The sequence below is a fragment of the Oncorhynchus tshawytscha genome, linkage group LG04 (genome assembly GCF_018296145.1).
Source record: "Oncorhynchus tshawytscha isolate Ot180627B linkage group LG04, Otsh_v2.0, whole genome shotgun sequence".
Taxonomy (NCBI): Eukaryota; Metazoa; Chordata; class Actinopteri; order Salmoniformes; family Salmonidae; genus Oncorhynchus; species Oncorhynchus tshawytscha.
Window position 1 is genome coordinate 49,589,621 of NC_056432.1, and position 12,562 is coordinate 49,602,182.

Genomic DNA, 12,562 nt, shown 5'->3' on the forward strand with positions numbered 1-12,562 from the left:
CAGGGGTTGTATGTTTGATTTCTCCCTAATCATAGTGTTTATCTCTCCCTCGTAGTTCTGGTAGGTCCTTGAAAATTGTATCCACTTCTTTCATGCACAAGAACTACAAGCCAAATGTCAGAAAAATGTTGGACTAATATGAAATGTATTGAAAGATTTTGTTGTATGCATTTTTTATGCGATAGCAAAATGTATAGCTAATGGAGATGATGAAACATCTAGTTAATAACTAGAAAGATTCACTGTTGCTGTCAAAGTCATTCCAAAGGGTAGGTTTAACAGAGCAAATGAAATGTATCGATACTTTATAAGTCATAACTAGAAACTTATACTTATATTTTTGGTGATGGAGATATGAATCCAACCTATAAATTATGTGTTCGTAGACAAACTGGATATTAACTCCAAAAATTCAGAAAATCACATTGTATGATTTTTAAGTAATTAATTTGCATTTTATTGCATGACATAAGTATTTGATCCATTTTGGGGCTGTCACGGGGCAATACGGACTTTCAGCTCCCTCCAAACATTTTCAATTGGGTTCAGGTCTGGAGACTGGCTAGGCCACTCCAGGACCCTGAGATGCTCCTTACTTGCCCTGGCTGTGTTTTGGGTCGTTGTCATGCTGGAAGACCCAGCCACGACCCATTTTCATTGCTCTTACTGAGGGATGGAGGTTGTTGGCCAAGAGCTTGCGATACATGGCCCCATCCATCCTCCCCTCAATACGGAGCAGTCGTCCTGTCCCCTTTGCAGAAAAGCATCCCCAAAGAATGATGTTTCCACCTCCATGCTTCACGGTTGGGATGGTGTTCTTGGGGTTGTACTCATCCTTCTTCTTCCTGCAAGCACGGCGAGTGGAGTTTAGACCAAAAAGCTCAATTTTTGTCTCATCAGACCACATGACCTTCTCCCATTCCTCCTCTGGATCATCCAGGTGGTCATTGGCAAACTTTAGATGGGCCTGGACATGCGCTGGCTTGAGCAGGGGTACCTTGTGCGCGCTGCAGGATTTTAATCCATGGCGGCGTAGTGTGTTACTAATGGTTTTCTTTGAGACTGTGGTCCCAGCTCTCTTCAGGTCGTTGACCAGGTCCTGCCATGTAGTTCGATGCTGATCCCTCACCTTCCTCATGATCATTGATGCCCCTCGAGGTGAGATCTTGCATGGAGCCCCAGACCGAGGGTGATTGACCGTCATCTTGAACTTCTTTCATTTTCTAATAATTGCGCCAACAGTTGTTGCCTTCTCACCAAGCTGCTTGCCTATTGTTCTGTAGCCCATCCCAGCCTTGTGCAGGTCTACAATTTTAGCCCTGATGTCCTTACACAGCTCTCTGGTCTTGGCCATTGTGGAGAGGTTGGAATCTGTTTGATTGAGTGTGTGGACAGGTGTCTTTTATACAGGTAACAAGTTCAAACAGGTCCAGTTAATACAGGTAATGAGTGGAGAACAGGAGGGCTTCTTAAAGAAAAACTAACAGGCCATTGATATCCCAGGATGTACTGGAAGGGAGTCAGCCCAGTGGAGGAGTGACAAAGTGAGTTCTAGGCATACTCCGCCCAGGGAAGGAACTAGGCACACTCCCCCTGCCTGTCCTGGCAGTGACTTCTTAGGAACCTCCCCAGCTCCTGGTTGGTCCTCTCCACCTGCCCGTTGGACTGAGGCCAGTACCTGGATGTGAGGCTGGCCATGGCCCCCAGCTTCTCCATGAAACCTCTCCATACCCGCAACGAGAATTGGTGACCATGGTCAGAGATCAAGTCCTCTGGAAGGCCATAGTACCAGAAGACCTGCTGGAACAGTGCCTCAGTGGCCTGGAGGGTGGTAAGGAGACCAGAGAGGATAAAACGGTTGTCCACAACAACCATGGTGAAACTATCCAGACGGATGGAGATCAGTAAGAAATCTATGGACAGAAGGGACCAAGGACGAGTTTTCCTGCTGAAGCATGCCGGGAGATTTGGTTTGGGCATATACAGAGCAGGAGTTGAAAAAGCGGGCGATGACCTGTGCCATGGTGAGCCACCAATACTTTGCAGAGATGAATTGAATGGTACAGGTGAAAGCTGGATGTCCAGCGGCGAGGGATGTGTGTGCCCAGGTCTCTTACCACCTGTGGGGACATAGATGCGCTCAGGAGAGCAAGTAGCAGGTGCTGGTTCCCTCTCCAGAGCCTGGCAGATGTTTTGGGATGTAGATGTGAACATGGGGCCAACGATACAGGAGGACAAAATGATGGGCTGGAGGGCACTTACAGGACTCTCAACTGACATGGAACCTAGGAAGGGTTTGGCCCTCTGCCCCAGTGGACCCTGGGTTGGGAAGCATCGGACACAGCTGAAGCTGGTGCCACTCCTGGCAGTTTGGACCTCCTTGTGTAGTCCTCTATACAAAATAGGGTGCAGAGCACTGGTTCATTCCATCCACTGGAGGCTGCCACGGACCGGAAGGTGAGGGTGTACTCAGTAGCAGTCTGGGCTCCCTGTTGGAGTTGGAATAGTTGCTCACCTCCCTCTCTGACCTCTGGTGGATTGTCGAAGACTGCCCTGAACATAGCCATGAACCTCTCGTAGGAACCCAGCTCTTTCTCGCCTCTCTCCCAAATGGCTGTAGCCCACTCTAAGGCCTGCCTGGTCAGCAGGCAAATGACTGTGGAAACCTTGGGCCTCTTGTGGTGGGGGCTCCCATCTGATGGCCGAAATAGAGGGAGTACTGGAGTAGGAAGCTACGGCATTTGGATGGAGTCCCGGAGTCCCATCATACTTGTCCGGGAGGGACAGCAGGGCATTGCCTCCCTGGGCGGACTGCTGGGTAGGTTGGGGGGCTGGCTTGCTGAGACGACTCGTGGTAGGAGACCCTCCACTAGTTGGAGGTGAAACCTCTCGAGTGGCGTCGAGGCGGTGTAGGACACCAAGGACCTCATCCGGAGGTCATGGCGGAGTAGGTATGCCTGTTCACGGCTCTTTTCTGGATTTTGCTAATTAGCGGGAATTGGACTAATTCTTCTGTACATGCATTACCTACAGAGAGATGAACAGAGAGATGAACTTGGAGAAGAGTCCCCTAAGGAAGCTGGTCCTGGGATTCTGTTCACAAACACAAACAGACCCCACAGATCCCCAGGACAGAAACACAATTACATGTAGACTCAACTAATTCATATGAAAACTAAAAGATAATTACTTGACACATTGGAAAGAATTATCAAAAAAGGAGAAGACAGGTATGTGCACACTACCTACAAAATGAGGTGGAAACTGAGCTGCACTTCCTAACCTCCTGCTAAATGTTTGACTATATTAGACACATATTTCCCTCAGATTACACAGACGTTACAAAGAATTTGAAAACAAATCAAATTTTGATAAACTCTCAAATCTATTGGGTGAGATCTCAATTCATTAAAACGAGGAAATCACCACCGCCCGACCTCTCTGCTTTCTCTCCCCCAGCTCCATCTAATCCAGATATTCTGTGCATCCACAAATCAACGGCCCTACAGATCATCACTGGCCAATTAAGCCATTGATATGTATATAGTATGAAACGTAATTATTATTTCCTAAATTGATTAATTGATTGAATAATTGATACCTGATCAATTTATTTGCATTCTCATGATTATGATGAACCCTTATGATCCTAAATGACTCAATCATGCTTCATATTGAATTCCTATTGAACTGAATTGCTGAATTACCTAATTATGTTAGTCATGAGAATGATTGTTATGATTTCACTTTTGTGAATATGAATTTTATTTGGTACATGTTATTCTGTTTCCTTTGTTATGCAGCACACACAAAATATCCAGGAAAATATACTATCCAGTAAATTCCTGCCTCAGTCTCCTCCATTCCTCTCAGTCACCTGACCCATGACCGCCTGTTTACCTTCACTATTGTCAGTCATCCTACCTGTCCGGCTACACACAGAGATTCCAATAATCTTTCAGTATATAGCTATCACGGCTCAGGAAAAGACCCTGATGCAGACCGTTCGAATAACGGACGTTTACTATGTAAACAGGGGGCAGGCAAAGGGCAGGCAGGGGTCCGTAGTCCAGGGCAGAGCCCGAAAGGTACAGAGCGGCAGGCAGGCAGAGTGATCAAATAACGGGAAAACAGGGACTCAAGGAAATAGGAGTAATAAAAAACACGCTGGTAGGCTTGACAAGACAAGACTAACTGGCAACAGACAAACCGAGAACACAGGTATAAATGCACCTGGGATAATGGGCAACGCCTTTTAAATTTTTTTTAACTACCCCCAGTTGGAGGGGAGTGGATATAAGCACATATAGCCATAAAATTAAATGTTTGAGAGAGAGAGAGAGAGAGAGAGAGAGAGAGATATTCTACCCCAAACCAGATGGGGGGAATCAGTGGGGGTTCTGGATGTAAGACAGGGGAGCTGTTGGCCCCCCAGCTTGTGTTTCACAAGCTTGGAAAAGGGACATTGGGTCCCTTTAAATGCACACCACGGAGCACAGACAAAAGACTCCCTGGTCATTCAACAGAATAAAAGCTTTGTCTGTGTGAAAGTGAGTGAGTCAGTGAATGAGAGAGCGGCAGGGTAGAGAAAGAGATTGTGTACATTGACTTTGTGCATCCAAATCTCTCTCGCTCACAATCTCTCCATTCCCTCTCTTTTGCCGTGTCATTCTCTCTCGCTTCATCTCTCTTTTTTACCGTTCTATCTTGCCCTCTCAGGACACATTAAACAACAACTCATTTGGTAAGAAGTACAGCTGGCAGGAGAAGGTCTCGCTCTCATCCTCCCCCCTCAAAACAGGTGAGCTGTTCCACCACCACTTCACTTTACAGGAGACTGCTGGCTCGTACCACCAGTTTAAATCTTTTGGGGGTTGCTGATTTTGCTGATTTAGTAGATTTTAACAAAGCAGTGACTGCAGAATCAACCACTGCACCTAGAACTATAAACATATTTCCTTTCATCCATTGTAACATTGTCCAAAATCTGTCTGTGGATGAATTAGAATGGCCTCTCTGAACTACAGTATATGTAAAACTAGGAGAGAGTGTGTTGAGTTACCGACTAGCACCGCCGACTCAGATGTTAAAAAGATGGCCAGTGCTGCACAACTATGAAGCTTCTATTACCCTAGCTGTCACTAAATGTGCATGGACAGAAAGGATAGCAAAATCAAATAGAAAATGGTTGACTTTTTATTCTTGACGCACATACACATAAACCGTTCTTTTGTAGTTACATCTGTCTCTCTAATATATAACCGTGTCATCTTTAGGTCCACTAGTACCAATTTGGTTTGATGCTTTATATTGCTGTTTTCTTGATCAGATATCTCTTGAAAAATATAGTTCTCCATTCCAATGGCACTTCCTGGTACAATTGTCTGTATTGGCCAACTACATGCTCTCTGGGATACATGTGTCTCCTTATAATGACAGTATCTGACTCTCTTCATTGCTTCACACCCCCAATCATTAGTAATGGTTGTAATTATAACTTAATTTATTAAAATATTTTTATACATTGCTCTCAAAGCATGTATTAGTGTCCACTGATAGTAGTGACAGCATCCCTGCAAGGCTCTAATAGTTTTTGACAGTGGATTATGACGTACTAGGTCAATCACATTCTATTTGCTGCCCAATGAATATGATGAGTAAGATGGATTAAGAGTGTAATCCCAGTGTTACCTAACCAACTAGACATTTCTGATATTTGTGTGTGTTTGTCTGTGCATGTTGATCTGTATTTGCACTGTCTGTGTACTGTATGTGAACTGCTGCATAAGTTTCCATCTGTTTTATTTTTCATTTAACTAGGCAAGTAAGTTAAGAAAAAATGATTACTTACAATGACGGCCTAGGAACAGTGGGTTAACTGCCTTGCTCAGGGGCAGAACGACAGATTTTTACCATGTCAGCTCAGGGATTCGATCTAGCAACATTTCGGTTACTGGCCCAACACTCTAACCACTAGGATATATGTTATGTGCCCTTGTATGTGTTTGTGTATTTTCTATGTTAATGTGTACATGTGTGGATATGTCTGTCTTTGTGTCTTCTTGTATGTCTGTCTGTGAATGCTTGGGTCTCTGTCTGTCTCCCTCCCCCAGGCGGGCTGATCTCTCCCCATGAGCACAGCTGTCTAAGCGACGAGGACAAGCTGCAGCACGGAGGTGGGACGCAGACCAAGGACCGCGGCACATCCACTGACACTCCCTGCAGATACAAACACACCTCTGGACACACCGAGAGCTCCACAGCGGGGACACGCTCCAAACTGCCGGAGAAGCCCCCAGCACCCCCGCCTCCCCAAAACTACACACTCGCACCTCTGGGCCCCCCAGGGACACACAGAGAGAAGATCCGCTATCACACAGATGTACGCCTAGAACCCACCGAGGAGATCTATCTGACTCCCGTGCACCGTTCCGAGCAGGACCACCCATTCCTGTCCCAGCAGCCAGAGCACGGACGCATGTCAATCAGCTCTGACAACGAGGGCCCACCCCCTTACCAGCCTCTGCCCGACCGGACCAACCCTTCCATTTGTGAGGAGGACGAGGTTTACATGCCCCCTCCCTCCTACGCCTCCTATGTGGAGGCTCTCTTCACCCCTCCCTCTACCGCCCCCCCCATGGAACCCCCAGGCTTAGCCCTGAACCTCGGCATGAGGGAAGGAGGAGCAGGGGCGATGGTGAGGGCAGGCGCAGGGGTGGAGTATGTAGATGCCCAAGATGAGACATTTGGGGTAGAGGGTGAGGATGAGAGGGTAAGGGTTGTGGGAGGCAGGCAGTATTTGGGACGTGGTGGCTGTGGTGCCCCCACGAGTACTTTGATGAGCTCGGAAGCGAGTGGTCTGTCTTACGACTCTGTGAAGTACACACTCGTTGTGGACGAGCACGCGCAGCTCGAACTGGTAAGTCTGAGGCAGTGTTACCAATGTTACAGCGACGACAGCAACTCTGCGACCGTCTACGACAACTGCGCCTCGTCTCCATATGAGTCAGCCATAGGGGAGAAGTATAAGGAGGAAGAGGAAGAAGAGAAAGAGGAGGAGGAGGAGGAGAGAGTGAGAAGGGTGAGGAGAGAAGCCCCCGCCTGTCTGTCAGAGGACTCCACCCCGGAGGCGAACTTGCACTTCTCTAAGAAGTTCCTCAACATCTTCATGAACGGACGGTCACGATCATCCAGTAGGTACCACCACTGAACCACAATGACACCATCTTGTGTTCAGACACTGCAGTTTCTTACGTTAGGCTTAAAGGGCAACTCAATCACTTTTCAACCTCATATTCATTATCTCCAGCACAATACCAGTGTCAACATATGTGAAAACGGAGCATTTCTAAGTTTTGTAGAAACAAATATTAAGTTCAAAAGTTCTGTCCGATGACGCCATTAAAAGTTACAACATTTTAATCCTTAGTCTATTGACTCACCCGTGCATCAATCTAAGTAACATAATAAAACAAATCCCCATGAAAATCCAGTTTAATCTAGAGATACTTTTTGTGTCTCAATCAGTGGCGGTCGGTACAGTGTAAGATGAGGGAGGATGATGCATTTTTTCATGAACATGGCCTTATTTCTATTGGACATAGCATGTTGGATGACTGCCATTCATATTCCAGTGACCCAGCTCAATGTAACATCGATAGGTTTAGGCTACTACATCATACTGTACTTGAATTTTGCCTGTACCCATTATGAGGTTGCTACAACCTAGCCAATGAATGAAAGTTTACCATGTAGGCGCACAGGTCGATATAATTTTTAGTAATCAAGGTGACAGACACTGACACTTCAATACTGCCTTGCACACTCTTGCCTTTACCTAGCTGATCTAGGGTGTAATCAAATCAAATCCAATTTTATTTGTCACATACACATGGTTAGCAGATGTTAATGCGAGTGTAGCGAAATGCTTGTGCTTCTAGTTCCGACAATGCAGTAATAACCAACAAGTAATCTAACTAACAATTCCAAAACTACTGTCTTATACACAGTGTAAGGGGATAAAGAATATGTACATAAGGATATATGAATGAGTGATGGTACAGAGCAGCATAGGCAAGATACAGTAGATGGTATCGAGTACAGTATATACATGAGTATGCATGAGATGAGTATGTAAACAAAGTGGCATAGTTAAAGTGGCTAGTGATACATGTATTACATAAGGATGCAGTCGATGATATAGAGTACAGTATATACGTATGCATGTGAGATGAATAATGTAGGGTAAGTAACATTATATAAGGTAGCATTGTTTAAAGTGGCTAGTGATATATTTACATCATTTCCCATCAAATCCCATTATTAAAGTGGCTGGAGTTGAGTCAGTGTCAGTGTCAGTGTGTTGGCAGCAGCCACTCAATGTTAGTGGTGGCTGTTTAACAGTCTGATGGCCTTGAGATAGAAGCTGTTTTTCAGTCTCTCGGTCCCAGCTTTGATGCACCTGTACTGACCTCGCCTTCTGGATGATAGCGGGGTGAACAGGCAGTGGCTCGGGTGGTTGATGTCCTTGATGATCTTTATGGCCTTCCTGTAACATCGGGTGGTGTAGGTGTCCTGGAGGGCAGGTAGTTTGCCCCCGGTGATGCGTTGTGCAGACCTCACTACCCTCTGGAGAGCCTTACGGTTGTGGGCGGAGCAGTTGCCGTACCAGGCGGTGATACAGCCCACCAGGATGCTCTCGATTGTGCATCTGTAGAAGTTTGTGAGTGCTTTTGGTGACAAGCCAAATTTCTTCAGCCTCCTGAGGTTGAAGAGGCGCTGCTGCGCCTTCTTCACGATGCTGTCTGTGTGAGTGGACCAATTCAGTTTGTCTGTGATGTGTATGCCGAGGAACTTAAAACTTGCTACCCTCTCCACTACTGTTCCATCGATGTGGATGGGGGTGTTCCCTCTGCTGTTTCCTGAAGTCCACAATCATCTCCTTAGTTTTGTTGACGTTGAGTGTGAGGTTATTTTCCTGACACCACACTCCGAGGGCCCTCACCTCCTCCCTGTAGGCCGTCTCGTCGTTGTTGGTAATCAAGCCTACCACTGTTGTGTCGTCCGCAAACTTGATGATTGAGTTGGAGGCGTGCGTGGCCACGCAGTCGTGGGTGAACAGGGAGTACAGGAGAGGGCTCAGAACGCACCCTTGTGGGGCCCCAGTGTTGAGGATCAGCGGGGAGGAGATGTTGTTGCCTACCCTCACCACCTGGGGGCGGCCCGTCAGGAAGTCCAGTACCCAGTTGCACAGGGCGGGGTCGAGACCCAGGGTCTCGAGCTTGATGACGAGCTTGGAGGGTACTATGGTGTTGAATGCCGAGCTGTAGTCGATGAACAGCATTCTCACATAGGTATTCCTCTTGTCCAGATGGGTTAGGGCAGTGTGCAGTGTGGTTGAGATTGCATCGTCTGTGGACCTATTTGGGCGGTAAGCAAATTGGAGTGGGTCTAGGGTGTCAGGTAGGGTGGAGGTGATATGGTCCTTGACTAGTCTCTCAAAGCACTTCATGATGACGGATGTGAGTGCTACGGGGCGGTAGTCGTTTAGCTCAGTTACCTTAGCTTTCTTGGGAACAGGAACAATGGTGGCCCTCTTGAAGCATGTGGGAACAGCAGACTGGTATAGGGATTGATTGAATATGTCCGTAAACACACCGGCCAGCTGGTCTGCGCATGCTCTGAGGGCGCGGCTGGGGATGCCGTCTGGGCCTGCAGCCTTGCGAGGGTTAACACGTTTAAATGTCTTACTCACCTCGGCTGCAGTGAAGGAGAGACGGCATGTTTTCGTTGCAGGCCGTGTCAGTGGCACTGTATTGTCCTCAAAGCGGGCAAAAAAGTTATTTAGTCTGCCTGGGAGCAAGACATCCTGGTCCGTGACTGGGCTGGATTTCTTCCTGTAGTCCGTGATTGACTGTAGACCCTGCCACATGCCTCTTGTGTCTGAGCCGTTGAATTGAGATTCTACTTTGTCTCTGTACTGGCGCTTAGCTTGTTTGATAGCCTTGCGGAGGGAATAGCTGCACTGTTTGTATTCAGTCATGTTACCAGACACCTTGCCCTGATTAAAAGCAGTGGTTCGCGCTTTCAGTTTCACACGAATGCTGCCATCAATCCACGGTTTCTGGTTAGGGAATGTTTTAATCGTTGCTATGGGAACGACATCTTCAACGCACGTTCTAATAAACTCGCACACCGAATCAGCGTATTCGTCAATATTGTTATCTGACGCAATACGAAACATCTCCCAGTCCACGTGATGGAAGCATTCTTGGAGTGTGGAGTCAGCTTGGTCGGACCAGCGTTGAACAGACCTCAGCGTGGGAGCTTCTTGTTTTAGTTTCTGTCTGTAGGCAGGAATCAGCAAAATGGAGTCGTGGTCAGCTTTTCCGAAATGAGGGCGGGGCAGGGCCTTATATGCGTCGCGGAAGTTAGAGTAACAATGATCCAGGGTCTTTCCACCCCTGGTTGCGCAATCGATATGCTGATAAAATTTAGGGAGTCTTGTTTTCAGATTAGCCTTGTTAAAATCCCCAGCTACAATGAATGCAGCCTCCGGATAAATCGTTTCCAGTTTGCAGAGAGTTAAATAAAGTTCGTTCAGAGCCATCGATGTGTCTGCTTGGGGGGGGATATATACGGCTGTGATTATAATCGAAGAGAATTCTCTTGGTAGATAATGCGGTCTACATTTGATTGTGAGGAATTCTAAATCAGGTGAACAGAAGGATTTGAGTTCCTGTATGTTTCTTTCATCACACCATGTCACGTTGGCCATAAGGCATACGCCCCCGCCCCTCTTCTTACCAGAAAGATGTTTGTTTCTGTCGGCGCGATGCGTGGAGAAACCCGCTGGCTGCACCGCTTCGGATAGCGTCTCTCCAGTGAGCCATGTTTCCGTGAAGCAGAGAACGTTACAGTCTCTGATGTCCCTCTGGAATGCTACCCTTGCTCGGATTTCATCAACCTTGTTGTCAAGAGACTGGACATTGGCAAGAAGAATGCTAGGGAGTGGTGCACGGTGTGCCCGTCTCCGGAGTCTGAGCAGAAGACCGCTTCGTTTCCCTCTCTTTCGGAGTCGTTTGTTTGGGTCGCTGCATGGAATCCACTCCGTTGTCTTGTTTGTAAGGCAGAACACAGGATCCGCGTCGCGAAAAACATATTCTTGGTCGTACTGATGGTGAGTTGACGCTGATCTTATATTCAGTAGTTCTTCTCGACTGTATGTAATGAAACCTAAGATGACCTGGGGTACTAGTGTAAGAAATAACACGTAAAAAAAAAAAAAAAAAAAAAAAACTGCTTCCTAGGAACGCGAAGCGAGGCGGCCATCTCTGTCGGCGCCGGAAGTAAAATATAGTAAAATATCATAACATATTACACCTGCCCTGGGTGTCTCTTTCTGGTATCATTAGAGCTACAGTCTGGGAATTGAGAAGCTGTTCAGTCATCATTTCAATTCTTAATATTTTCCCATTCATTATTGAAGAATATAACCTATTAATGCCTCATGAGGTTACCCTAATGACTGTCTTTATCATAACAACATTACAAATAACAATAATTAAATGAACATTATATATCTTAAGGTAGATACAGTCAGTAAACAAACTGCTGCAATGAATAGTCTCTCTGCCTTGATCTCTCCATTTGGCTCTTTCCCTCTCTCTCTTTCTCTCCCTGTTATAAGTGGCTCAGCATTGGCAGTGACAGTGTGCAGGCTGATGTCAGATCAGCCTCTAATTGGCCAACTCAATCCCCCTTCCCCCCTATTTTCTCCTTCCTCCATCCTTTGCTCTCTCTCTACCTTCTCATCTTGTTCCATTTCCTCTGTCTCTCTCAATTTGCTCTCTCAAGCTCGTTGTATACAGCATATAATTCCTCGCATCTATCTACTCTCTCTCCTCCTCTCACCTTTTCCCTAAGTGTGTGGACTTTTCCCTAAGTGTGTGGACTTCAGTGCAGCCTATAACGATGTCGCATCATAGACAACATAGCTACTAGAACTAATGTGTTAGTAAACCCACTACAATCATGCAGTACAGTGTACAATCATCAGCAGTTACACCAGCAGGCCCCAGTGGCAATAAATTAAAAAAACAGAAGCTTACTTTGACTTGTAATAGTTCCAGTGTTGGATAGCTATAGCCAGCTTTCTAATATAGCATCCCTCTCTGTTTGAGCCGGGTGTTTGAGTAGGCTAAACTGGCTAGCTACGTTACACTCTAGCTAAGTAAGTGAAAGTGGAAAAAAAAATATTACGAAATATAGCTAGCTCTCTCTCTCTCAAAACTGTTAAACTATTGTCTTTTTCTCTCTTTGAGTCAACTACTCACCACATTTTATGCACTGCAGTGCTAGCTAGCTGTAGTTTATGCTATCAGTACTAGATTAATTATCTGTTCCTTCGATTGGGTGGACAACATGTCAGTGCATGCTGCAAGAGCTCTGATAGGTTGGAGGATGTCCTGGGCGTCCTCCGGAAGTTGTCATAATTATGGTGTAAGCCTATGGAGGTGGTGAGAACCATGAGCCTCCTTGGTTGTGTGTTGAAGTCAATGTA

The 12,562-nt window shown here is 46.4% G+C and overlaps 1 protein-coding gene across 2 annotated transcripts in view; it reads left to right on the top strand.

The window, feature by feature from the left end:
- The window catches only part of LOC112248953 (C-Jun-amino-terminal kinase-interacting protein 1), a 125,898-nt gene that overhangs the window by 89,841 nt on the left and 23,495 nt on the right, over positions 1 to 12,562 (top strand). For both annotated transcript variants that reach the window (XM_042320842.1, XM_042320843.1), the window contains 2 exons: positions 4,720 to 4,801; positions 6,114 to 7,193. In XM_042320842.1, coding sequence (XP_042176776.1) covers positions 4,720 to 4,801; positions 6,114 to 7,193 — 1,162 coding nt within the window. The remainder of the gene's footprint in view (positions 1 to 4,719; positions 4,802 to 6,113; positions 7,194 to 12,562) is intronic.